This window comes from Chroicocephalus ridibundus, chromosome 4, assembly GCF_963924245.1.
Source record: "Chroicocephalus ridibundus chromosome 4, bChrRid1.1, whole genome shotgun sequence".
Classification (NCBI taxonomy): Eukaryota; Metazoa; Chordata; class Aves; order Charadriiformes; family Laridae; genus Chroicocephalus; species Chroicocephalus ridibundus.
Genome location: NC_086287.1, coordinates 62,314,873 through 62,342,848, shown reverse-complemented (window position 1 = coordinate 62,342,848; position 27,976 = coordinate 62,314,873). Strand labels below are relative to the sequence as shown.

At 46.6% G+C, this 27,976-nt stretch overlaps 1 protein-coding gene across 4 annotated transcripts; it reads right to left on the bottom strand.

Moving 5' to 3' along the window:
• Positions 1-42: 42 nt before the first annotated feature.
• INF2 (inverted formin 2) lies at positions 43-27,976 on the bottom strand. Of its 4 annotated transcripts, XM_063333315.1 has the most exons (22): positions 27,543-27,974; positions 26,054-26,169; positions 25,322-25,481; positions 24,473-24,506; positions 23,267-23,408; positions 23,022-23,163; positions 21,612-22,508; positions 20,146-20,291; positions 19,998-20,059; positions 19,276-19,378; positions 19,106-19,191; positions 18,459-18,559; positions 17,069-17,139; positions 16,848-16,955; positions 15,789-15,859; positions 15,034-15,154; positions 14,073-14,237; positions 13,262-13,364; positions 12,258-12,416; positions 10,079-10,840; positions 8,501-8,557; positions 43-5,006 (listed from the first exon to the last, which is right to left on the bottom strand). In XM_063333315.1, exons 1-21 carry the CDS (start codon positions 27,934-27,936, stop codon positions 8,502-8,504), a joined length of 3,999 nt encoding a protein of 1,332 aa, XP_063189385.1. In that variant the 5' UTR covers positions 27,937-27,974; the 3' UTR covers positions 43-5,006; position 8,501. The 4 variants fall into 4 exon arrangements, with proteins under 4 accessions (XP_063189385.1, XP_063189386.1, XP_063189387.1 ...); XM_063333316.1 differs by lacking the exon at positions 8,501-8,557; XM_063333317.1 differs by lacking the exons at positions 19,106-19,191; positions 19,276-19,378.

Here is a 27,976-nt window from a genome sequence, read left to right as displayed (position 1 = left end):
GGGGGCTCTGTAGAGAGTAAGGATGAACTCTTCAAAATGGAATTTCAGCAGTTACTTTATTTGGGGCTTATATAGCTGAAGGGATTAGTGACAGGATATAACAGCTTTAATCTTGGGATGTTTGTTAGGTTTGAGATAGGTCATGGTTTGGAAGAGGTTATCGTGTTGGCTGTCATTTGATCTACATGCGGTTACGCTGTGGTCTGCACCCAGACCTCTGCAGGCAGCCGTACATGTCACAGAACATGCCTTGTGGTGGTCAGGATGTGTCCTCTGTCCTCAAGAGCTCTGCAAGGGAAGTACAACAGTTCAAAGTACCTGGAGGGAGAAAAACGCTTCTGTCCTCCTGTTCTCCCTGGTGTCTCTCCAATTAAGGAGGTATTTTCGAAAAGCAAACCATTTGTCTGTGATTCAGGATGGGTCTGTAGACTGCTGCTCTGGTGAATGTAGTCACTACTGGGGCATATTCTTCTGAGTGTATGATATTGGTTCACCAAAGAGGATTAATGTATAGACCTGAACTCCTGCTACTCCTGTCTTTTCTGAACTACTCTGCTTCTCGCTGAACAGACAATCACAGAAATGTTGTTTGGGGGGGACCCTAGAAATGGTCTTGTCCAAGCTCCCATTCAGAGGACTATCACCACCACTATAGATCAGATCAGCTATGGTTTTGTCTAGTTGATCTGTGAAAACCTTGAAGAGTGGAGACTACAAAACATGGCAAAGTGTATAGAAAAAGTCTGTAGGCCTTGAAGGATCGCTCCTGGAAATTGTGTGCTATTGGGGGTTTCATTTAGATTACAAAATGGACTTGTGGGTTTTGAAGGATCACAGCAGCAGACATCGTAGATCTGTTACCCTTTTTGCCTGTGCTGCCTCTTCTTCTTTGGGCAAACCCTGTCTCTCTGTGGTAGCTCTGACTTTCTCCATCTATTCTGACTGCTGGATTTGGTAATTAATTGTCACCAATTCATGACTAAACTCGTTGCATATTATGTTGTATGAATTTGCATAAGTACTAAATAAACACATCAGGTTCTGCATGCCCAGAGCAGGGCAAACCAACTGTAAACATAGTGTAGATGTCATCATCAGACTGATGATCCTAGAAAACAACCTACTTTGACAGGCTGGGAGTGTATCTAAACTGACTTGATAGGAGTTGACTGTCACAGAGTGATTCTTGTCTTCTGATTTGAGTAATGTGAGCTGAGTCTGCTTAAAGTCTCCATTAGGGAAGAGCAGAGCTCCTGCTAATTCCTACTGACACCTGGCTCTGTATGAATTGTCACTTGCAAGAGTTGTTCGTGCCGCAGAAAGAGAGCATTAGAGAGTCCCTAATGTGAATTACGTGCCAGCACAGCAGGGATGAAGGAGCGAGTTACATTTACAGTGTTGAATATGCTGATTAACTTGCAACGATCAAATTCTCACCGGTATTTAAAGTCTGGTACCTGCTGTATGCTAAGGAGTTGGAAATCTTTTTCTGTACTCTGGACCTACATTTCCATTGCAAATCCTGCAAACAATGCGGTTATTCTGCAACATTGTCACTGTGTAGTAATTGCAAACACCTGGAGAGGTCCAGTCACCGTCACTGTCCCATTTTTAACCCTCTGTAGTCACGCTCCTAGACATGGCAAAGCTGTCTACATCCTGCCCACAGCTTGGTTGTGAGGTGACCAAAGAAAACATGGTTCGTGATGGAGTTCGTTGATGACTATTTGCTTCCAGATACATTAGGTGAACATAACACCATGACTAACACGTTCACCCATTTTTCATGGCCGGGACTGTTAACCACATAGATAGAGTGAGCTAGGATTGGTACAGTGCTGACTTTTAGTATTGGTTAGCTTTTATGTTGGACTCAGTTGACCACTGTGTACAGAAAACCAGAAATACAAAGCTTTAGATCCAGGCTTTATGTTTCGACAGAATGAAAGCTGGTTAATTTTGCTGAAGCGGGCTCATGCATTTTTCTTTTATTTCAATTTATCCTCTCTCTTTCTAACCAGAAGGTATTTCTCGTCCCCCTCTGCTCTGCTGAGTGTAGGAAGGGACTAAACAGTACACTCAAACTGAAAGATATTGGCATAACTTTGGACACAGGAATTTCAGCCATGCTCTAAGTAGAGTACAACACTGTGGTGGTCCTCATGTACTAGATATAGCTCCCTTTATACTTCTCTGTTTCTTTGAGAGAAAACAATGGGTAATTATTACTAAGCATATCCAACAATTATATGCTTATGTGCTTTATAAACTATGTGGAAAATATAGGACTTTGATGGACAAATTCTGGTGAATCATAAGTCTTCCCCATCCCCACAAGAGAAAGGAAACTTGTCAAGTACTTATTTTATTCTAAACTTTGAAATATTTTCAGTATTGAAATAAAAAAAAAAAACAAACAAAAAACCCCAAAAAGACAGACACTGAAAATTCATCCCATTAAACATATCTGAATTCTGATGCGAAATACTTGGAAAAGACTGCTGCTGATTTCTTCCAAAGCTTCATTTTATCATATAGCCAATGATTACTTAAGGAATATGCAATTATTTGGCAGTTAGAAACTTGCGGTGTTCACAGCCCAGTTTACATACTGGACTCCATGTGCAGTTGCTGTAATAGATCACAAGAATTTTTTTTTTGAGGTCCAAAATCACTGTTGGCTTAAATGATCACAAACCTGTTGAAGTAGCTGCAAGTGACGTCGTTTTTACCAGCAATTAATTTGGCCTTGCAACCGCTGAAAAATCTTCAATATCACGAGCTTTGTTTCAAGATCACAAATGGAGCAAAACTGCAAATCCCAGGTGAACATCCTTCTTTGACCTGCTCTGATTCTGTCCCCTTGGTTCTTCTTAAATAATCACTGTAATGGAAGCAGAGCTGCTCTAGAGTAATAAATTATAAATGGTCTGCTTCAGCTTGCTTATTGAGACACGATTGTATGGATAATTTAATATAGTTTCCACAGATGACTATGGAACAAAGAACCAGCAGTGGTTCAAAATAACCCTTTTCTCCGTAAACTCTTGAGGGCAGCGGAAAGAAAATGCGAAAGGCTCTCCTTTTGAAGGCCAAGGCAAAGGCAATAAAACCTACGGCTGTGTGAAAAGAGCTGCTCTCTCTAGGTGGAAATGGGGGTAGCTGAAAGACCCAGACGGAGAAGTGGACGCCTGCTGCAGCATCTGAAGAGAGCAGCCTACGGAGCATCAGCAGGTAAAGTTCCCTAGGTAACATCCAGAAAGCCTGTTTGTTCCTGCATCCTGAATCTCCGAACGATGTTGTTTCTATTGATAAAACGCTGGGGTGGGGAGGAAAAGGCTGGCTGCTCACTGCAAGCCCGGGCTGCAGGCTCTTGCTGGAAACATGGAGGTTGCAAAGCTGCTGGGAAAACGTGTTTTGATACTCAGATTTTTGTAGCTTGGGGTCTAATCTGCAAGCAGAGAAGCTGAACTCAAGAGAAAAAGGACTGATGCTCAGGTGATGTGCTCTGAGACTGGAAAAAGAGGCGGGGAAAAAAGGGGGAAACCTGTAAATGTGATAGGGACAGATCTGCAAGTCAAACCTGGGATGGGTTAGGTGGTTCTGCAGGAAACGGGGCTGTGCTGCTCTGCGGGGTGTCCTGACTGAAGCTGCCCATGCGGCTGCTCTCAGCTGATCTTTGCTTTTGGTAACCGATTCTCAGTATGCTCATAGCAATGCTTTGGTTAAAATAAACCAGTGGTTTAATTCTTGGTGTAACTTCTAACTTAGTCCAGCAAAGTTTTCAGTATTACAAGGACATTACAAATCCTAGTAAGCAAAGCAGAATAAGCTTTAGCCTGAACATTAGTCCAGCCACAGTGAGTTACCATATAAAGGCATAGTTCTTGAACGTACCCAGCTCTTCCACTTGATTCACGTTTCAGCACAGTATCACACCGTAGATTCAACAAACATAGATCATTTTAAACAGACAGCTATGTACAAAACTATGATACAGTGTTATTACAAAACTTGAGAAATAAAGCTCTGAATTTTTAAAACACAATACTGCACATTCCCAGTTTTAAAGCAAAAGTAACATCAATCTACACCTTCTGCAGCTTGAACACAAAGACTTCTGAGTGCAAGCGGCTGACAAAGGCATCCAGACCCAGAGATGTACTGAAGGATGAGCTGAAAATGTGTCCAATAGAGCACTCTGGAAAACCTCTTTCTGGTGCTTTAATAACAGAAACTGGGGCCCTGGTTCTCCAAAACTTGATGGACGCATCTGTGCATGTGAGAAGACTACTGCAACACTACTGATGAGCTTCAACTTTATTGCACGTAAGCGTCACATAGGAACCAGACACTGTTTATATGGCCATATGTTTGCTAAAATGCATACTTTTTTTAAAAAAAAACCTTTTTTTTTTTTCCCCTGTAACCGATTTCCCTTGCTTAAAATGATTGAGAGTAAAAATACATTTGTCTGATCTGGGTCGTGGACCTGGTCGAATATAAATCATCAGTGGGCAACGAGAAGAGGGAGTAACACGCTTCCACAGGTGATGGTCCAGCCACTGCTTAATTTATACCCTTAATTTACTTAGGCACTGATATTTTAAAAATTTCTCTGAGGGCTAAACGCTGCAGTCCTTTCTTGGGCCACACTCAGCTGTCGTTTCAAGAGGAGTTTGGCCTAAGAGCAGGTTGAAAGACTTGGCTTCCAGGATAGGGGGCGAGGGATCTGACCCTTTCACGCTGCCATGCACAGAATTGTCCCCCGTCCCCACAGGCACCCGGCACAGGCCGAGGGTGCCAAAGTCTCGGGGGGGCTCTTTGGGTCTTGCGGAGGGAAGTGAAAGGCTGTTCGATGGGAAGCGGTGTGTCCTGGTGGGGCAGAGGTGACCACAGTGGCGTTTCAGCGATGCAGAACCTGGCTCCTGGGAAGCTGGCAGCACTCCAGGGACGTGTGAGCGGTTCGCTGGGTCTCTATTATTTCTTCTGCCTTGCCATGACACCTGCAGCAGGAGGGGGAAATGCAAACTATTTGCAACTATAAAACGAAAGCCGCATGTTTTTGCATGTATATCTAATGGTTGGGGTGCTACTAGGGAAACGAGTTTCACGTTCCTCAGACAACCTAAAACCAGGTAGAGCTAAATCTTTACATACTTAATAAAAACCTCATGTTTCCAGAACTGAGCCTGATGTTCAAGAGTTTGGGCAACATTGCTTTTAAGCTGGGTGTTAGTTCAGTCCAACAACACAAGTCTTGCATCTTCCAAGCAGAATATTGGAATATGCTTCTAGATATTAACTTGCTGAACTTACTAAATCTAGTGGATTTCATGGGACTGTCAGAAAGATGGGGCAGCACCCCGTTGTTTTTAAAAGCCTAGCCCACTCCATAACCAAAGCTAATGCCATTTCTAATGACAGACATGAAGGCAAAGGCCATATAGGAAGACAAGCATTAGCCTGATGATCTCCTCGTGGTCCATCAGCAAGCTGCCCACAGACAATACTTAGCCTGCAGAAAGGGAGGTGAAGCATCTGGTTCTCTAGAATTAAAGGAAAACAATAAAATAAAATAAATAACTAAAAAAAGAAGGAAAACCTTGACTCTCAAACCCGGCTGTCTCTTTGCAGGGGAAGGCTGCTGTCTCACTGTGCCACGTATATGTCATAGCTGCTGGCAGGCAGCGCTGTGTCCCCCTCCTGCCCCTTCCCTGCCTCCTCACCAGGCTGCTGTCTTTGAGCGCTGACCTATGCTCCCGGTTTGGTTTGTTCTTTTATTTTCTAGGGAATAAATCAAGCAGATTTGCGAGCAGGGAAATTGCCAAAGCCTGGCTGCGTATGGACTTGTGCTTTCAAGACTTTTGTTTCCCCTAACCTTTCCAAGGGACATAAGGACGGGAGGAGAGGAAAAAGGGAGCAGCACAAACAGATGTGAACATTTGTCTGCAGTGATTCTCTAGGGTCTAAGACAAGGGAAATCCAAAAGCACCTCCCCTGAGTCCAGGTGTTTCTACGGTCCCTCCTCTGTTCGACTGTCAGCTTTTGTTAAATGGTCCTTCTTCAAGCTCTTTTTGGATTTGGTTGGGAATGAGTTCAGATGTTACCAGGGCGCACACAAACAGTGTGACCGCCAGTGCCTTGCTTCCACAGGAAAACCAGCTAAACCATTTATTTTGGGAATACGGAGATAATGGGGGATACCATTCTTTGGGTGTAAAAGCTGACATAAGGAATATTGACAGGAATACAGAAACTGTTGCACAGCAAGTTACAGTCAAGGTGAGGCAAGAGTCAAGTAGCTGATTACAGCAGTCCTTTTACTGCTCTGAAATATTATTTCAGAGTCACAGGCCGTTCCTGGGAGGCCAGATCCTGCCCTGACTCTGCTGCTGCTACAGAAGCTCTAAAAACCGACAAGGGGATCGAGTCTTGATACCTGCAGCTGGATCTGCACAAGAAGTAAGATTCCTGCGGCTTCACTGAGACCCAGCAACTTCCAGATCCAGCAAATCAGCCAGAGAGAGGAATATTCCATACCAAAAAAGAACTGGTGCTGTGACCTGAACAGACTGCACGCGCTTGGGCCAAAAAATAAAAGGTAACCTCTCCGAACAAAGAAAAAAATAATCAGGTGGAACATCCTGGGAAAAAATATTGAATTTGTTTCGTGGGGCTGTCCCATTCTTTGATGGGGAGCACTCGGCCTGCTGAGGCTGTCACATCAAGAGGGACAGCCTTCAGCTGCATTTGGGTGAGGAACCACTGTGGCTGGGAACTAAGAGAAGGAAAGGGGGTTTTGTTTCCGCTAATCTTGCCAAGTGACGTAACGATGGGAGCAGAGGAAAATGGGAACTGCAGGTTTCAAGGTGCAGCTCGTCTCTGCGCTCCCAGCACCGAAGCACACGCGGGCAGCCGTGCCAGGCGCTGCATTGCAAGGATGCGCTGAAACAGCTGCCTGACTCGGTCACTTCGTAAAGGTACTGGTTTTCCATGCGTTCCTCTGTGTTGCTTTCCTACATCTTCTAAGGAGAATTCAAAGTGGTCTGTGTCTCTATTTTTTTCCAATACGACTTTTTTGAAGCCCGCATGCTGGAATCCCTGTGCTGAAAGCATACATAACCTGAGTTAATGCTTACCTCATGGTTTCAGCTGCCCTCCCTGTGCAGCATGACCACTGGTCCTGACATATTCCTTACCTGTGCATTGCTGCTACTGTTTTCTGCACTTGCTGTAAATCTTCCTTTGGATTTTTAAACCAACAGAGCTACTTCCCTTTTCCACTTAATGTAACCCTGCGGTACAGCATGGGAAGGGCCAAGAGGAGGGCAGGAGCAGTCAGGACTGTAACTACCCAATTTATATCTCATTTTCTCCTGCTAGCAGTGATGCTAGCATTTCCTGCATGGAAATCCCACAGAAATTCCTCTGTTATACCTCCCCGGGGGCCAGGAAGGGGCCAGGGCTCCCAGCTGGGCTCCCGGCCCTGGGCACTGGGGATGCTGGAGAATAAATACATTCCTTTCAGGAAATGCGGCAGAGAGAGATTTGACATTATTGATTCAGTTCATAAGAGATGCTCACCAGCATGGAAAGGACAATGTGTAACTATGCAATTTCAGTACAGTGGGTATCCCGATAGTTTCTTTTTCTTGCTTTTCTTTCCACTTGCTGTAAAAACAGGGAAAGTTTTGCAAATGAAAGTCTCATCCTGAAACTCCTTAAGGTTTCTTTTGAGGGGCAACTGTATGTTGCCAGCATCAGTGAAGGATGCAGGGAACTTGGTACACAATTTCACTAGAAATCGGGTTTAACTGTATTATTTTTTTTGGCGACAAAAGCCAAATGACCTACCTCACCCCCCCCTCCCTGCCCCATCCCAGAAAGCTGCATGAATGCACATAAGAAGTTTGCACGGTCTGTTTGCTCCAATGGACTAGTTTGTGTGCAACTCTGGAATTGAAGTTGGCTTTGAGTTGGAGCTGGTATCTTGCTTCAACTAGTACTTCTCCTTGGGTCCAGTGTTTTATTCGCTTTTCCAGATACCTGCATTTAAATGGTGCTATAGCAGGTGGCTACCCACAAGCAAACCAAACATTGTTCTTCGCAGGAGGTAGGAACTGAAATTGCATTTTTACAGTTTTTGAGAAAATAATGGGATCAAAGCAAGGACTTTGTTTATCACACGAAGCTGGATTCACTTGGTTAGAAAAATGACTTCTAATTATCTGCAGGGAAAGGCGGTTTGGCTGCTGCTGACACAGAGGACAGACACGTGGGCTGCGACCCTGTGTTGAGCGGAGATCAGCACTGACTCCACTCAACACAAGATCAACACCCTGGAGAGTAAAAATCAGAGTAACAAATTTATTTTACATGTATTTGTGATTAGACACAACGACAAAAAGCTTAGCTGATATGCTGAATACTGATTAGGTCTGTGAAGTCCCAATACTGTGGTTAGTTCACATAAAAATACGTTTGCAAGTTTACATACCTCATTGTGTCACACAAACTTTTTTTGTTTTATTATCTCCAGTATCAGTCTCAACCTCTGCTTTTAAACAAAAGAGAGACACTAAATGTATCTGATCACGGCAAGGCAGATGTAACAACAGGGAACTTTTTAGGATGAAAACATTGTCTAGTAGCAGAGAGGTTCCTAAGCTGCCATCCCTGGATGCCCAGGGAGCCCTGTGGCTTTTGCAGGGATCAGTTCCTTAAGCCAGAAATACTCATTTCAGATGTGAGGAAAGCATCGCCACGGCTGGGAGTGTGGGGTGCTGCCGTTGCTGCAGCTCCTCCTGCTGTCTCCTGGGAAGCAAGTTTGGGAACCACTGCTCCAGAAAACCACTTCTGTTTTGTGGCTTGTTTTTTAACTAGGGGAAAGTGGCATGTTTAGAAACAGAAATAACTACAACCCCAGGGGTATGCCGGCATTATAAGGATAAGTCCCTCTCTGGTAGATGCTCAACCCATGCTGGCTTTCTCAGCAGTGGATATTCAAACCCTCTTTTCCTTTCTCCTTCACCTTGCTTGTAAGGAAAAGCATTAAACATTGATAAAAAGAGACTTCTGCCACTTTCCCGCCCATTTGTTTGACCCCAGGATCTTGAAGAAAACAGGCTTTGGACAGTATATTGCATCTTTCTAAAGGCCGACAGTATATTGAGTCTTTCTAAAGGCCGACAGACACACGTCTTCCCTATGTGGCACCTCTAATTTGGGATTGAAGTACCCACCTAAGGGTGGCATCAGCTCGGTAGAGTCTGAGGGACTTGGACGCACTTCCCAGGTTTGGGACAAGCTGTGGACTTTTGCCGTGAGGCAGAGACCTGGGTGGCTCCATGCCTTTGGCATCTGAGCTCTCTCCCAGCACGAGCTGGGCAGCCCAGTGCGAGGGACCGGTTCATCTGGCCAAACACGAGTCTTTGCACGAGCATCATCAAGATGCTCTTTTTTTATATTGTTGGCTTTCTCCCCTCACCCTGCAGCGATGGCTTGAGGGCCTGATGTTCAGGAGCCACCTAAAGTACCCCTGGGGCAGGCTGTCAAGTCACTGCAGGCAAAGCGCTTTTGCAACAACACTTAGGAGAGGAAAAACCAAACAACCCCCGGGCAGCGCTAATGGTGCTGCCTTTATGTGTTTATAAGTAGTTGAGAGGGGGTGATCCCTGATTAAGTACCCAGTATTAACTGCTCTTAATCACTGCTCTGGAGTCTAATGGAGCTCTTGTTTGCACATAACCATGCCTTGTAGCTGTCTTTAGCACACTTGACAGATGTGCTTATTGCCATCTTTACTGCATGTGTAATGGGCTTTTTAATTATTGATTCATCATCACCCCTTTATGAATTACTTATAAATGTCAAGAGAATGAACAATGCTTTTGTTTTTCTTTTCAAATCTCTTTCAGGTTTAAAAAAAAAAAAAAAACCAGCTTCATGAAACAGCGTGGCTCTAGGGGCAGGGGGCATTGGACCTCACAGTGAGGAGGACCAGATTTACACAAATATACGGGGAAGCCTCCCCAGTTTAACTCAGTCCCCGAGGGCTATATATGAAATGGGCTACCTGAGTAGCTTTTGCTGTGTCTCTTCTTCTTCCTCCGTTTCCCAGATGGCCTCTGCTTTTCCCTGTCGGTGTGAGTTTGTCCTGGGGGGAGGGTTGCCGAACAAGAAGAGTCGGTGGCTGGCTCCTCCGAGAAGGACTTCTCTTGAGAGGTGTCCAACAGTGAGTCTGTACCAGGGTCTTCATTTTCCTTCACCATCTCTTTCGACTCTGCCCGATGAGCCTCATCGCAGGGAGCGGACTGAACGCTGCCAGGGTCGATTCTGGTCTCGCTCAGACGGGTTTCTGGCTCCTGCATCAGACTGTAGCTCTCTGAGACATCTGGGCATTCCTTCTCCTGGCCTTCCAAGATGGACCCATTGACTTGGTCTATTGGAGCAGTGCCTGAACTGCTGCTCACAAACCTTATCCCCGAGCCTAAGTTAGCAGTAGAGAAGGCAATGGAGCCGCTCTTTGTGCTTGGCTGGAGGCTCACCCAGCTGTCTGCCTGCTTCATCCCGGCACCTGGCATGGGCTGACTGGCCCCGTCAGCCTCCACCAAGCTTACCAAGGGGCTTTCCGTCCGTGACTCTGGTGGCAAATTTCCTCCAGCATTGTTTTTAGATAATGCCTGGTTTGAAGCCGAGGCATTTGTAACATCTCCACCTGTCTCCACTGGGGCGGTGGTTGAGAGGGGAATGCTTTCTGAGGGACGTCCGTCGTCATTTTGCTTGGTCTTATTATTGATCTGCTTTCCTGCTGCTTGTGGATCCTTAAAGCTTTTTCCTTTAAACAAAAAACACACAATCAGCCACAGCTGCAGAGTTGCACCTGGGATCAACCAAGGCGTTTCTGCCACTGGAAGAGGTTACAAGCAAGCAGCTGCCTGTGGAGGGTGCACTGACCCTACAGCAGCTATGCAGAGGCAGCACCATTTTATCCTCTCTATACCTCCCCTCCTTATACCCACTGTGGTCATCCCAGTCAGACCCCAGCTCAGCAAAGCCCCTGCTCTGTTTTCAGCAGGTGTTTGTGTGTCTTTGCTGCCAACCGGCTGATTTCCATGGAAATCCCCGGACTCACAAGGGTGCCTGAAAGCCTACAGCAGGAAGAGGGTCCTGTGAGGTCCTGAACCAGCTGGGACTGCTGTCTTGGTCTGCACGAGGACTTCAAAACTGCCCATCAGCCAGCCTAATCCTGCCCTTGCAGAGCAGGTTTAGGAGACCCACAGTGACCAAGTCAGGCTCTATGGTAGGCCAATGTCCTTGGCCTCATTCAATGCGCACTGACACCAAGGTCGAGAGACCAAAGAAAAGCTAAACCCATGGGCCGTCTCCCAACAAACACCTAAAGGACTTGGGTCCTTCTGCAAATAAGAGTTTTCTGATCTTTTTTTAAGGGCTTCTTTAGACTCCCAAAAGTAGACTAAGACAGGGTGCAGTGGTCTTCAAGGCAGTGACAAGCTGTGTTGCTGAGACTTGATAGCACAGAGAGGACTCGTGGAGATGACACCAGCGCCCTATCGGCATGGTTCTGTGGCTGACCCGTGGGCCATGCCTCTCAGAGGGTTGATGCCTCTCCGAGAGTTGGCGTTGTTCAGTCTGGAGAAAAGAAGGGTCCAAGGAGACCTTATAGTGGCCTACCAGTATCTTAAGGGGGCCTACAAGAAAGCTGGTGAGGGACTTTTTAGGATGTCGGGTAATGGTAGGACCAGAAGGAATGGATTAAAACTAGGGATGGGTCGATTCAGACTGGACGTTAGGAAGAAGTTCTTCACCATGAGGGTGGTGAGACACTGAAACAGGTTGCCCAGAGAGGTGGTGGAAGCCCCATCCCTGGAAGTTTTTAAGGCCAGGCTGGATGGGTCTCTGAGCAACCTGATCTAGTGGGAGTTGTCCCTGCCCATGGCAGGGGGGTTGGAACTAGATGATCTTTAAGGTCCCTTCCAACCCTAACAATTCTGTGATTCTAAATGATAAGCATGGGTGCAAGGCCATGCTGCTCCAAACTGCTGGTAATTCTGGGACAGACCTGGCTGGCAACAGGGCTCTCTGCTCCTCTTCTCCGGGGCACTGGCTGCAAAGCCCGCTTAAATAAAATGCCCCAAATGCAAACGCTGAGGCTTCTTGCTTGTGTGCTTGGCTCAGGCTGAGAGGCAGATGGGAATGAACAGCTGCAGGTAGAGTCAGGTCTGTGTCCTTACCAGACTGGCTGTCCTCTGGATTCTCCGCAGGCAAGGTTTTAGGAATTGCATCCGACTCGTGTCTGTTCTTTGTCTTTCTCAGCGTGAACCCTTTCCTTATGTCGGCCAGCAGCGCATCGATGACGCACACCTCCTCCTGCTTCACCACCCCCTTCTTAACTGGGATAGAGAGAGATGGGTGTTAAATCTGCCCATGAGATGGGGCAGAAGGAGACTTTGTGGTGGTGCTGGTGCTTGGGGTGGGTACCACTGTCCCAGTACAAGCAACCGCTGGGCAAAAGCAAGGCACCGATGCCAGGCCTGGGAGCAGCCCATGCTCCGTGCCCCCGCAGCAGCGTGTCCTGGCTGAAGTCAAAGGGTTTACCCTAATGCTTGGGTGCTACAGGCTGGCACCAGTAGCCAGCTCCAGCTCTCCCTAGACTTGTGCCTGGTTGCACTATGACCTTGAAACGCCTCCTGTTTGCTGTGCGTGTTAGTGGGGGCTTTTTTATTGGGGGGTGGAGGGCAGGGAAAGAGGGGAAATAATAATTTTTTTTTTCCTCTCAGTTTCTTCCAATTGTACTTTTCAGTTGTGCCTTTCATTTTCATCCAGAGAAAGGCAGATTTAAATTATCTGCAAAATTTTTGGGATGTCAGTAGTCTGTGTCAAAGAAAGACTATTCAAATGTATATGGGGATTTTGGAGGGGGGGAGAAGTCAAATGTTTCTTGTTAGATTTGGGATTCAAAAGTTATGTTTAGAAACTGAAAAAGTTAGCTGAAATGTTTCAATTTGATTTTTTTTTCCCTCTGCTGTTCAGTCAGAAAACCTAAAATTAACTTCTCTGCCCAGCTGCAACTGTGAAAAGTCAGTTCTAAGCTATGGCTGTAAGACACCTAAAAGCCTTTAGTCAGCCAGCACCTGGAAACCCACAAAATAAATTACCATTATGGTCCATTAAAGCAGGACCAGCAAAGAGCTCCTACCAGCTCCGTCTCTTTTTTGAAGCCCTTTCAGATACTCACTGACTTTTCCATTTTCTCCCTTCTGTCTCTTCCCCTCTTCCTCTTCCAGCTGTTTCTTCCTCTTCTCTGCTTTGGCAGCTTGCTCCTTTCTGTCCTTGTTTTCCTGCAGTGAGGTAACAGGGATATGAGAAAGTTGGACAGGAGTCTGCCAGAAAAGCCGATGAAGAGAAAGAAGACCTGCAAGTGGTTGCAAAGGAGAAGAGAAATTCTGGCCTTATCCTGTGCAGTAAATAAAATGCGAAAGGGGAATAAGGGCTGTGTCGCCAAGAGGGTGAGAGGGAGACTGCTGGCTTGGCCAGGGTTCTGCCACATCCCAGTAGGAGGTGGCGGTGGTGATCTGCCTAACACTGTTACCTACCAGTGTGCAGATCTTCTGACTGACTTTTAGCTGAGGTAAAAGTAGAAGGTACTGAAGCCACAATTTCCTCCAAACTGGTTCCTCCAAGCACATCCCCTTTCTGAGTCTGTTTGCTCAGGTTGGAGCAAAGGGTTAAGTTTTATAAGCCCGTTCCTCTGAAGCTTACATACTTGACTCCAAAGCATCTTTGTGACTCTGCAGCTGAAGCTGCACCAAAATCACACATCACCAGGGTCTGGACCAGGCCGGGAGCACCAGCACTGTATGAGGATGCAGTGGAGCTGGGATCAGACACTCCTTCCCCAGGTGACCTCATCCCAAGTGCTCAGAGGAGGAGGTGGTAACCAGCACCTTCCCCCCACCAGATTTGGGTGCCTGTCCCACCCCTGGCTGTCAGAGCAGAAGCATGCACCAGTACTAGGGCTGCTCAGCATCATGTGCACAGATGCCAACCTTCAGGGCTCGGATGAAGAGATCTCTGAAGGTCTTCATGGTGCTAAATATGTCCTCTAAGGACAACTTGCTTGGGTCTTCACAGAGATAATTTGCAAGTTCTTCTCTCTTCCTTTCAATGTTTTCAAATTCTTCTTCCAGCTTTCTGGAGGCATCAATGCTATCCTGAAAAGCATTTAATATACACGGTTAAACAGAGGACAATGAGTGAAGTGCACTTAAAGAAAAAAGGATGTCAATGTAAGAGCTTGGAGCAGGATTCTGGGCCCTGGCTTTTAACTGCAGCAGAGCTTATAAGGTGGCAAGAAACTAAGATCTGCAGATGACCTTTGCTCCTGGTGACTGTGCTGTGCCAGTTTACCAGTAGCTTGAGCAAAACATAGAATCACAGAATGGTTCGGGTTGGAAGGAATGTTAAAGATCATCTAGTTCCAACCCCCCTGCCATGGGCAGGGACAACTCCCACTAGACCGGGTTGCTCAGAGCCCCATCCAGCCTGGCCTTGAACACCTCCAGAGGTGGGGCTGCTTTTTTGGAGCCCTTCTTGGGGGTGGGTGCCGATTTGGCGGGTTTGGGCATGGCGCTGTGGGGCCGGTTCAACTACATGGGACGGAATGGAGTGGAGCTCCAGTGGAAAGCTCAATGCAAAGCTTAATCCCAAGCAATGGGCTTTACTCTGGTGATCCACACAGAGGCTGAACATCTTCACTCAAAGTGAGTCCACACAACAGAGTGAAGAGAGCAGCTGGGGCAGGGGCCTTAAGAAATGGCCTCACCAAAGGCATCTAGGTTTGGGGTGGAGCTGGCAAATAAACACCAATGGGTTGTATGGCATCACAGCCTATTTGCAAATCTGAGAGCATGTCCTGCGGCAATATTTTCCACCCTCTCATGAGCGTCCGCACTGAGGACTGCCTTTGTGTGTGTAATGTGGAAGATATAAGGGAGCTTGATTACTGACCTGGATAGGTTTCTCGTATTGTTGTTTCACATTGTCATTTGATGATAAGACTTTTTTCTGAAGCTCCAGCAACTTCTTTAAATTGGTACTGGACTCCGTGCGTATAATATCAAGATTAATTCTGAAATCACAAAGAACCCCCCCATTAGTTGATACTCCAGCATCCTGCGCTGACCAAAGAGAGGACAAGTCTGAGCTGGCAGTGTCACTGTCCCTCTGCTTCCCACCACTTCACTGAACTGAAACTTGAACTCTGAGCTCTCTATACAGTCCGAGCTCATGAAAAACAGCCTCTCTCCACAGCACTTATGAAAAAGCTGACAGGTCTACCTACAACTTTGTCTACTGAGTAGATGAATGCCCCCATAAAAGTCCACCCATTCAAAAGGCAGTTCTCCACCCTCAGAGCTCAGCATTAGCTCACTTCCCCTGATTGAAGGCACCTCAGAAACGCTTCTGGGTAGCTGGCCTTCATAAGCTTTTGCTACCACAAAGGCAGTGCAGATTTTGAAATATCTTGGGAGGCAGCATTAACTGAACACTCTGCAAATTTCAGCCCTAAGTGTTGCCAGCTGTAGTGGAACTATTATATATTAAAGGGGTTTCAACATTCATCAACCAAATCTTTCAGTTAAAACTAAAACATCTTGTTGATGTGCTCTACCAGCTGTGTGTGTCCTAATTTCTGGTACATTGTTGATGTGTATAGGATTTATTTTTGTTTGTAATCTGAAGGAAGTGACACACGATTTTACCCTGCTGCTTTTGAAACATATTCAAGATCCTTTGGCAGTTCCAGTAGGTCCGTGTGGCTGTTTTCTACTTCCTAAAGCAGAAGAGAGAAAGAAGTGTTATTTTCTGTGTGGCAGGACCTGAGAGGAAGCTGAGGGGAAGAGATATGGGCAGACATGCCCGGGGAAGGACAACTACGCTGTGTCCTGCTGCTGCTCCCACTCTGCAGTTTGCTTTGCCTTGCAGAGCCGAGCCACATTCAAAACAGGACAGCACATTCAGAGAGGAAAGGCATTGCTTCTGGGCTACAAAAACATACAAGGGGGCTGAATGTTGAGAAATACTCATAGTTCAAAGCAAAGCTGACCTGCTGCTGAGCTCTTCTTCTACCCTCTTCTGAGACACATACTCTTGACTATGGGAGGAGGCCAAGACTGTGGTTTGATGCAGTCTGGTACTTCCTACGGTCCCAGGAGGGTATCAAAAGGGCTTGAGTCTTATTTGCATGATTTACTTTTATGGCAGAAGCTACGGCCAGCTAAATCAGGGCTTGAACACGCATAACTGGAATGGAGGGACCTTGGTGAATGACGGTGGCAGAGCAGAGAAGGGAGAAAAGAGAAAAAAACACAGCAATGCAGGGAATTAGAAAGCCATGGGGGTTGGAGGGGAGCATGAAAAGCTCAAGCATAGTCTGGTGGAAAAGTAAGAGACCATGGAAAGGCAGAAGGGCTGAATGGATACAGGCCAGCCAGGATAGATTTGGTAGCCATGTGCTGTGTGGGCTGCAGATGATGATGCGCAGATTGCACCAATATGAAGAAGGAAGTTCAGCCATTGCAGGGAAAGATGCTGGAGCAAAGCAGAACAGGTCTTAGAATAAAGAGCTCCCTGAGTAGTCCCCACAAACAGCCTCCACCAGCCTAAGTGAATCAAGCACTCCCAACTTGTGACACTCTGCAGTTAGACAGGGAGGATACGGATAAGAGTGTGTGCCATTAGCTGTAAGTAGAGTAGGAGAAATGGTTCATCTGTGATAAAGTCCTCCTCCTTCCCTATCTCCCAGGACTTGGCAGTGGTACCTCCAGAATATGGTGAAGCAGCGTAATGCGGGTTTGGTTTGCTTTGGTTTCTGTTAGTTTGAGTAAAGTGCTGATTTTAAACCCATCGGCGTTGCCCGTGTGACTTCCCTACAAGACAGAAAAAAAGCAGATGTAACTCCCATGTCCACCCAAATTACAGCCCTAAAGAAGATCATCCACATACTGTAATGGTGGGAGGACAAGGCAGAAGAAGTCCTTACATAGTTCAGAAAGTTTCCAACTTTGAGAATCAGTTGACAAAAGAGCGGCAGGCGATGACTGTTCAGAAGATCTGAAAAACAGAAAGGACTTTTAAACAAAAGCCTCTGTTACACCACATTTCTTAAACTGCATTGAAATTGGGCTTATGAATTCCACCAAACCAAATCTGATTTTTCAGCTTTGCAGCCCAATGGCCCAACCTGGAGAGAAACTGATTCTGTATAGATCCAATTCCTTACGCTGGGCTTAATAGAAGTTTTTTTGACTTACGTTTCTTTCTTTACATCTGGTCTCTCATTCCTAATGGAAAATAACCTGGAGTTGCACCCTTCTCACTAACAGCCATCAGCTTGCTGCCTTCCTTGGAAGTACCTCGAATTACCCTGGTGTGGGCGAGGGTAACGGGGCTGTAATTTTAATCTTGCAGACTCCGTTCAGCTGTGTAGTGAAGCCAGTTCTGACAGCCCTGCGATTATCTGCCAGCTGCTAAATCCAGACACGCTCACCCTGTTCTTGGTCTCGCATGGTGGAGGTGATTATCAGGGCATGAAGGGTACAGTCCCTGTCCGTGCTCTGACGACAGGGTGCTGCAGTGGTGTGCTTTCTGAAGCGCTCAGCTTTGAGGCAAGAACAGCTCCAAAAGGAGAAGAGGGCTGCTGGGAAGACACTTCTGGGGGGGAAGCTTCAGTTTGTCCCAGCGGGCAGCTGTAATTCCAGATGGAGAACCCCCCAGCAGGAGTTGGGGCTCTTTAGGACAGGCGGCACTTGACAGTGCCAAGAAGAGCATCCTGCTCTCAGCGGAGTGGGACCTGAGGTTTCTGCCACAGGAAGCCAAAACCTACTGCATGATCTCTCCATGTACTCACAAAATTGGAGCATCACAAAATTTATAGCCCAAAATAAGAAACTTTTTCTCCTGGTTCCATTTGTAGGCAGGGAAAAACTAAAGCTTCACTACTTTCTGGGCAAAGTTTGGGGCGTGCTTTTCTGGCAGCAGAGAAAACTGCTTTGCAAAGGTCTTAACGTGGCAAATACTGCTGGATGAATTAGCTGTACACAGGGCCAGCTCTGCTGTCTTTATTCAGCTCCTTTCAAAGGGCTGACAAGCTTCCGGTGCTTCACTGTTCAAAGTGTTTCAGAGGAATACAGCTGCTGCAGAAAAAGAGGCACGAGGGTGAGGGAAAATGATCTCTGGTCCTATTATGGGCTCCGACCGTCAGTGGAGATACCTAGAGCTGCATCCCGTATTCTGCAGTGAACCAGTGAACGAACCGCAGGGGAGTTTTTTCGGGGGACTGGATAGACTCATTGTAGAGCTCCAGGGGAGTTGTTTGGGGTTTACAGCTTCCTGACATAAATAAGATCCAGAAATAAGGTCAGGTCATTTACCTTCGCAGGCTCTCTGGATGGTTTCAGCTTTCGGCTGAATCATGTCCAGCACAACGGTGGTCTCTTCGCAGATCAGCATACATTCAATGCGCAGCTGGTAGCTAAGGACAGAGATTGATTCAAAGCTTAAAGGCACTGCGATCTTGGCCCTCTTCCCACATCACCGGTAAGTCTGGCAACCCCACAACACAGCTGTCAACCCCATCCACATCAAACCAACGTCTGTGGCTTGTGGAGGGAGATGAGGGGCTGCCACTTGCCTTGGGGACCAGGAGGGATGTAGTTTCTGCTGACACGGTGTGATTAGGAAAAACAAGACTGACCACTGTGTGAGATATGGGTTCCATCTTCTTGGCACTGCATTTAGCACTGCCTTTCAGTGAGTTACGGGGCCTCCTTGGGCAGGTCTGACCCAGGGTCTGGGCCAGCTTCTGCCACTTCAGAGGGAGCGGAGGTTCTGGAGCAGCAGGAGCCACAACAGCCCTTCACCTAAGGGTAACAGGCAACGGGAAGGCTTTAAGGTGGAAGGGGAGATGCACTAGCTATATCCATCGGTATCTGTCTGTGAGGCTTCTATAAGGAACTTGAACTTCTCAGAGGTAAACCCGGAAAGAGATTGGGCTGAAGTTCATGAACAACACCCGTACCTGGGAATCTGAAGGAGGAGAAGATAAAACTGATCTGCATTTGCTAGCTTTGATTTCTCTTCTTTGAAGGCCTTCAGGTTTTCTATCTAAAGAGAAATAAAGAATCAAGACTGCAGGACTACACTGTGTGTTCAACTCTGTGAACTAAGGGTACCATTTTTCCTCCTGACCTCATGCTTTTCAGGCAGCAGCTTCAGCAACTGCTTCAGAACCTCAACGTCGAACTTGGCCCGGTCCCCATTCTGGACCATGGCAGCCACCTCTTCGTTGGAGCTGCAGGGAGGAGGAGCAGAGTCAGCCATCACCCAAAGCCCCCTCTTCCACAATCACATGCTACTGAGACATGTACCTGTGCAAGCGCTCCGTGCTTTCCCTAGTGAGAGCAACGATAATCCAAAAGGAAAGATATGTCCCCGGAACTGGGACCTGGATCCCTGCTATGCCTCAAATTTAGTTTCTGGCCCTGGACAAATGACTCAAGGCCAAAGATCAATCTTGCAACTCAAGATGACTGTCTCTGGGCATTTGATTACCTTAAAAAAAATATTTAATTCTTAAATTTTCCATTGGCCCTGTTCTGAGGAGGGGTTCGACCTCCAGAGGTGTCTCACGGCCTAAGTCACCCTAAGAGTCTGTGCCACAACTTCATCTGTAACATGGAGATGTAACGCCTTTTCCATCTTACAGGGATGTTGTAGGTAAAAATACAATTAAACACCTAAACTCAGTATTTTAAAGACAGCATAGGACAAACTGGGAAACGTTCAGATGTTTTGGTTACACAGACCACCAAAGCAGATTAGCTAGAATAGATTTCATGAGGACCTTCCAGACACTACACAAAACCTGCTCAAAGTTTTGTCAACTGTCACGAAAATTGGCCATATCTTACCATTTAAATTGCTTCAAAAATATGTTCAAATTGAGACTTTTCTTGGAGTCCAAAAATGTGATCTTCATTAAAGAAAAAGAAGATATCTCGTATTAGATGAGCTGTCTGCAGTGATCTTTATTCGAAAGAATGAGAGGGACCTCCTCACCTCCTTTGGTTCTGCCTTCACTGGTGCGGCCGTTTTCTCCTTGGGGGTTGGTTGTGGAAAGCAAAACAGCTGCTCTATGCTTGTGTAATTGGGCTCTATAGTTTCCTCGCTGCTGCTGCTCACTGAAGCCCACATTGAGTGACTTTCTGAAAAAAGACAAGGTGTTCAGCCTGACTACAGGGACAGCTGAAAGCTCCTGGCTTTTGGGGCAAGGTGAGCTGCTAGAAGGGAAACTTCTCAGAAGATGAATGAAATAAGAAGAGGCATATGTGTCCTGAACAAATGCTAATTATTTGGGAGGGACAAGTCCCACAGGCAGGATCCAAAGAGCCTGAAAGGTAATTAAACCTGGTGCTTTACCCCAAGATGAGCTGGTAAGGGGATGCAGCACTGGGCACAGAGAGGCTGTCCAGCCCCATCCCTCCCTATACAACTGCATTCTCCTCCACGGTAGGCAAAGCCGGTCAGCATGAGAAGGGGCTCAGCCATTTCTTTCCTAGTCCCATGGCTGATGTTATTTTCGCTTCCTTGCATGCTAGCTGAGGGATCGGCCACAACCTGGCTATCTTCTGACCGTGACCTTCCTCTCTTTTTCATTTTATAATCAAGCCTCCTTGTATAATGCTGGCTACAGGAGTGCTTGAATGAGTTCCCACTGCACTTTCTTAAACATCTTTTTCTTAAAAAAAGCCATCACCCAAACACGCCTGTAGAAGTCTCTACAGAAATAATCCCAACAATTAACTGCTCCTGTGATTGAAAACACGCCTTATTTAGACTTCACCTATGCCGGCCTCCATGCAGTGGATGCCTTGCTTGTCTAGGACAAGGCTGACGTTGCCTGTCCTGGCCTCTTCTCACATATCATGCTTCTCTTTGGATCCACTAGGACAGGGAAATGGAACCCAAAAATCAAGAGACAAGTCAATTATTCTCATGGGTTTCCAATTCTTTCAATGTCCTCCTTGAACTGTGATGTGATCCTTACCTGCACTCTTTAATATACTTTAATATGACTTCAATATACCCAGATGCAAGTATAGATGAACTGGGGAATTAAAGTCTGGGGCACCCAGATCAGAACCTGTTGAGAACTCAAGTCTAAGGCATGTCATGGTGGATTAGGGAAATATTCCCATCCCTCCCCCTTCTTTTAATTTCAAAGTATTTTAGTTATAAACAAGCTATTCCAAACTACTGATTTAGCTGTAATTAAATATTCCATTCTATTCTATTCTATTCTATTCTATTCTATTCTATTCTATTCTATTCTATTCTATTCTATTCTATTCTATTCTATTCTATTAATTAGTAGTTTCATGCCACTTTTATTTATTTAAGCTCTGAAGGTCAGAGGTAATGGAAATCAGGGAAGTTCTGTATCTAAAGGCAATCGACCGCATTTGATAAACTCAAAGATTGTGTCACCCCTAAAGCAGCGGTGACTCTATGACAGAAGCACCCACCTCTCACCACGTTGGAGGGCAGCTTCTGCCAGTTCAGCTTCTTCATTCTCAGTGTTGGCGTCTTCACTGTCTTGGGGGGAGGCCTGCCCGAGCCAAGAGGGCAGCTGAACTGGGAGGCCACCACGGCTTCTATATAATCTCCTGCCGTGCCAGGCATTAGAGGGGGAGGGGGAGGGATGCCACCCATGCCAGGCAATGGGGGTGGAGGGGGAGGGATGCCCCCCATGCCAGGCAATGGGGGTGGGGGTGGAGGGATGCCACCCATGCCAGGCAATGGGGGTGGAGGGGGTGGGATGCCCCCCATGCCAGGCAATGGGGGTGGGGGTGGAGGGATGCCACCCATGCCAGGCAATGGTGGTGGAGGGGGAGGGATGCCACCCATGCCAGGCAATGGAGGGGGAGGGGGAGGGATACCCACCATGCTGGGCAACAGGGGTGGAGGGGGAGGGATGCCCCCCATGCCAGGCAATGGGGGTGGGGGTGGAGGGACGCCAAGGAGTGGAGGGGCTGGAGGTGCATTCATCATGGGGGATGTGGACGCGGGGGTCACCGCTGCTGTGCCAGAGGGTGGGGGTGGAGGTGGTGGAGGCGGGGGTGCTGGGGCAGGAGCAGTGTTGGGCGGAGGGTTAGATGTCTCTGGCGAAGCAGAGCAGGCTGTGAGCTGGGAGGATGAGATCTTCTTTTCATTGGCGGGTGGCCCTGAGGGAGGTGCTGGTGTGTTGGAGGGGTTTGATGATCCCGCTGGGCTCCGAGCTGCACGTGCACATGGTTCTCGCTCAGCCTGGACACCTTCATTCGCACTCCCGGACAGCCGGTTTTCAGCTCGCTTTTGCTTGTTTGGATGTTTCTTGATAGATAGCAGCCTCTCAATGACTTCTTCAACTGTGTTTCCTTGGACTAGAGAAACGAGTCGGGGTCAGAGAAGGGGATGGGGCCCAAAGGTTGGTTTATGCTATTCAGCCCTTGCCAAGCAGCAGATCTGGAGCCACAGAGCCCACACACCTGCACTCCTAGCTTCCCGGCAATTTCCTTCCCATGGTCCTGGTCCAAAACCACTGTTTTGAGCATGCCTGCCAGCAAGACTAGTCAGCACCAGCAGCAGAATGCCAACAAGGACAGATTTCCACTGACTCCCACAACGCAAAGCTCAGGGCTTAACCATCCAAGCACAACCATGAATCCCGAGCCCACAGCTAAATGTGACCAGCTCTCCCTGGTATCCGCATGGCTGGGGCTTCGCATCAAGACTTGACCCTACACAGGAGGTGTAGCTTTGTCCCAGCTTCTGTTCAGCTTTTAGCAAGTCCCACAGACTATTTCGTGCACATTTGGGAAGGACTTTTGTGGCAGTGAGTAGGATGGGGGAAAACAAGAGGAGAGTGCAAGGCTGGATATATATGTCATTCTTACTGTCATTTGCGAGCAAAAGGGCTCTGTTCACTACCGCGTCCAAGGACTCCCACAGCAGGAGGCTGGACTGATGAGATGGTTCCAAGTGCAGCAGGCTCTGAAGGATGGACAGCAGCTGGATGGAGACCGGAGAGCGGCTCACCTGGAAGAAAGGGCAGCTTTCCATCACGGCAAGGCTGATTCCAAGTAAAGTGTGTTAACTTTGCCATTGCATGACTTGGCGCCCCATGTGAGGGCCTACTTACTTTATTGAAGAGAGATGAAAAGACCTCATGATGATCATTCATGTTTATCCCATCACATATCTTTAACAATTCCTCATCATCTTCTATCTTGAACTCCTCAAATGTATCACACTGGATAAGAAGATCCTCCTCCTCTATGTCTCTGCAATATTACAGCATTCATTTTCACTGGAGAGCCCTTCACTGATTTTCAGATTATTGCTTTTGTTTAAATGGCTTTTATCTCTTTCCCTCTCAGACTCAGCCAGTCAGTATTGAAAGTACCCAACTCTACCTTATTTATAAAGGATCAAATGCCATCAGCGCATCCTTTCTTGTACTGAATGTACTTCATTCTACAGTCGACACATACATACAAATGAATGGGACTTTTCATGGCATAACCTGGTCCAAGTATATGCTTTGTATGGACTTCTCCATGGAGCTGTAACAACAGAGTGCCATTCCCACCTTTTTGAAACTGGGCCACCTTCTTTTTTTTTTTTTTTTAAAGTCAAGACAAATTGAAAATATTCCAGTGATGTTTCTGTTTGAAAAACTTCCTTCTCTGTTACTCAAAATTGGATTAAAAAGACCCCAAACACTCTAAAGCCAACTATTTCAGCACTCGAGAGACCACACAGTGCAGGAACTCTACCCTTGCTAGTTGTCAGTACTGAAAGACTGTCTCTTCCTTAATTTTTATGGGGTTGAATGGAACAATTCCAGTTACAAGGATAAAACTGCAACTCACGTATAATGCATTCTAGAATTTATCTTGAGTGTTTCTGGCAGAACATCATTTTTAAATTAAGAAACTGCGAAGACAGGTTATGTCCAGATATGCATTAGTAAAGTGTCTTAGCTGGGACCAACACCACCAGTGAAGGGGTCTGGATACAGCAAGCTGCTCAGTGAGCCCACAGCAGCACTTCAGGTTCAGTCTGAAATGCAGCCTCAACAAGGACGTCACTGAGCCTCGCTCCATCTGTGCCCAGAGCCTCTGTCAATGCCCTCTGTGCCAAAAGCTGTCCCCATGACACTGGCTGGCGAGAGCATCTTAAAGCTGGCCTAATGCCTCTGATTCCTGTGTAAGGGGTGAACACAAGCACGGTCCACTTCACCCAGGTACACTTCACACAACTGAAGGCTGGTAAGTATTAAGTTTCCACAGCTATGTTACTGTGAATCTCCTTTATAAAAGAAAATTGAGACAGTGATCCTTACCTTAGCTTGTCTAAAACATCCAATAGCTGAAGCCCTGGGAGAACAAAAAAATGGATATATTGGCATTATGACCTACTTGAACTGATCTATTATGACCTTTCTATAAAGTTATCTTCCTAAACACTTTGCAGAGAGAACAACTCAAAATATATTCAGATGGCTCTGTCAAAGTGGGCAGGGTCCTCTGGTAGATGAGGAGACCCACGGGACCCGTCTGCAGCTGTGTGAACCACTGCAGCATCTGCCTGGAGGTACTGAGGGACAGAGGCATTTCTGGGCCATGATTCACCTCAGTCCGAACTAGGCATCTGAAATCAGTCAGATGAACGGTGTGATCAGATGTCCCTTGCTCTCCACAGACAGAAATGGAGCCCAGGCTCACCACCTCACCTTAGGTGAGGTGAACACTAACAACGGTACCTAGGATCCCAGTATTCAAGTAGTTGGAAAGCATTTATGAATTCCAGGGCAGCTTTTATGGATCAGATGAGTAGACATAAGGTGAACAGACCTTATCTCTTCTTATAAGGAGTTTTAAAATATAGAAATGTGGCCACAGAAGATGGCTGGTTATAGAAACGTATTGAAGAAGCTCAAGGGATACAGTGCTGCTTAGATGCCAGAAAAGATCAAAGCTATGCAAAAGCAGCAAAGTTAAATAAATCTGGTTAAAGAAAGGTTGTTGAAGAGAACAGAGACAAAAAAAAAAAGGACTCTGCCTTTAATATTTTTGCAGTTTTGCTCCCCATCCCTCTTTAGTCAACTTATGGATACATCTGAAAATAAAACTGCCCTGTGCTTGGCAACTGATTTTCTTCAGAGAAAGTTAGGTGCAACAAGCATCCTTACCTATGAACTCATTCCTGATCTGTGTCCTTGTTCTTAGCTCTTCTTTCCCCAGTATGATGGCATTGATAGCACTCAGCAGTGTCACCATGTATGGCACATTATCTGTATTGGAGAGCTCATTCATTATGACGCTGAATCGATACTGCTGGTTCTTCACACTCTGTTAATAACACAAATGATTTTTCTGTTCAGACAGATCAGAAACGTCTACCACTTTGATGCAGCTTCTCAGATGGAATTAGCATCTTAAAAGTCAGTTTATCCCACTGTGCACAAGACAGGAAGATCATAAAATGGTTCGGGTTGGAAGGGACCTTAAAGATGATGCAGGTAAAAGCAGCGCTCCTCCATCATGGAGCAGGGCCTGGTCTGCAAAGGCAGTGAAACTCCTCCTGGATCCCTTTATGCTTTCTGATAACTGATGCACCTACCTGAGCTTGTGGCCAGTGAAACCCATGGATGTGGCACTACCTATTTTGCTCACCTGGTAGTGCTTTTCCTGCCAGAAAGAACCTCGTGGTGAGCAGTCATCTGTCCAGGCAAGTCACAGAGCAGCACCGTGGACTTACGCTGACCAGGCCAAATTTCCTACAGTTTTCACCTTATAAATTCCTGCCTCTCTTAACAAAATGATGCAAAATGACCTTCATTCCCAGCCCTTTTCTGTGATACACAGATCTACCTGCATGGATCAGAGCAGAGCTGTACCTCCTGCTGCAGCCCAACACTTGCCTTGTAATGGTCCAGAGCATCCAAAGCCAAAGCGTGGCCATCTGATGAGTAAATGCACAGTGCAGCCAGGAGCTCAAAGACTTGCTTTTTGACCATGACATTAGTTGTGTCAAGTGCTGGAAGAAAAACAAAACAAAACAATAAAGAATTTATAATGACATTAATGTTCTGAACCTCAACATCTTCCACTACATGGCTTATGACCAGTGGTAGAAAAAAGACTGAAGAAGTGGAGCCACTACCTGGAAGATGGGAAGAGAAATATCCCAATGTATAAATATCCCATCCCGATAGCATTATGTGATAGTAACTTCTAGTGGGAATGGTAAATGCTACAGGTACCCCATTGGCTTTTTGGTGCTGCTTGTAGTTGTTCATCTCTTCCACGTACCACTGGCATGCTGCAACAGCAGCCAAGATCTCAGCACTCACAATCACACATTTTATTTCCCATTTTCACATATGGGTATTTTCTAGAACAGCAGATGAACCATTTTCCTCAATTAATGAGTCTTATTTTTAGTGCAGAAACACACAATATGCCTATCAAGTAGGACAATTGTTCTAACCAGTCCTCGTGTATTCCTTTTTTCCACTACTCTTTCTCTGTGAGCTCTGGGAGCTGAGAGGGAATGGAATAGACCATCTTATTTTTCCTTTATTAGTGCACAAAGAAGCTCAACTGCTGGAAAGCCCAGGGTGCCCCCTGTTTTTCACAGCACAAAAACGCCAGCTCTGTATTTCGCGCTAATTAAGAAAACGCAGGGTGGAGAGGAAGGAAGAGGACTTCAAAACTGAAGAGGGGAGCAAGATAGCTTTCAGACTAAATGCATTTTAAAGAGCTACCAATAAAGGCTTCTGGGCACAGCTGTGATCTCAGCTCTGTGGAGCAGCACAGGAGTTATCCTCCCAGCACCACCATCATTAAGCGCTGTACAATAAGTCCTAGGAGATGCCCTGACGAGTTTCATACCTAACGACGACCCAAGTGAAGGGCAGGAGAAAATGAGTGGTATTACCTACCATCTTCTAGAAGGAACAGACTGAGCAGCACAGAGAACAGGCTCTCCTGAGTCTAAACCGTGCCACCCTCCTTCCGCTTTACAGGGTACAAGCCTGCAAGCCCTTTCAATTCCTCTCCCTCTGCCCTCGGGGCTCACAAAGACTAAACAGCAAATGTCTGCTGACAACTGAAGGGTCGAGGACTTCTCATGCCCGTGTACAGCTGAGGGTGGGTTTATCCCTGGTTTCTCAGTGAACCATGGAGACATTTGTGTGGAAACGAGCCCATCTAAATAGCATTGAGCGGCAAAGGCAATGCCACTTCCAAGCAATACCATTTTAAAGAAGAAAACAATCTCTTTCATTAACGCGTTGCAATCAACAACTTGCAAGAAGCCTGGTGCAGGGCAGGAGGATAAGCAATAGAAAAGTCCACCCTATGCCGCATGCCACATGCGATGGGTGAAACAGGAAGATGTCTTCTCACCTTGGAAGAGTTTTCTGACGTAGCCCTCGTTGCTCACAATGTATTCAATGCCTTTGTGGGAGTTCATGACGGCTCGCACACAGTTAATGCAGGTGAGCTGAAGCAAGGCATCAGAAATCCTGGCCACTCCTCGCCCAGACAACCTGTCCAGGGCCTCCAGGAGGAGGTCCAGCCCGCACAGCTCCAGGAATTGGACCATCCATGCATCATCGCTGTTCTCCAGCCGCTTCTTCAGCCCAGAGTAGTTCACTACCGATGGCATTTGCAGGAGACGGATGCATAGCTCCGGCTCTGCATTTTCCAGGTTGGCCTCTGACTGGTCGGTCTCCTGGGGTCCAAGTTTCTCCTTCAGGGCAGCCCACTTCTTGTGGGCACCTTCCTTTTTGATTGACATCGTGAACAGTTTGTCTTGAAAGAAAAAACAAAAAAAGACA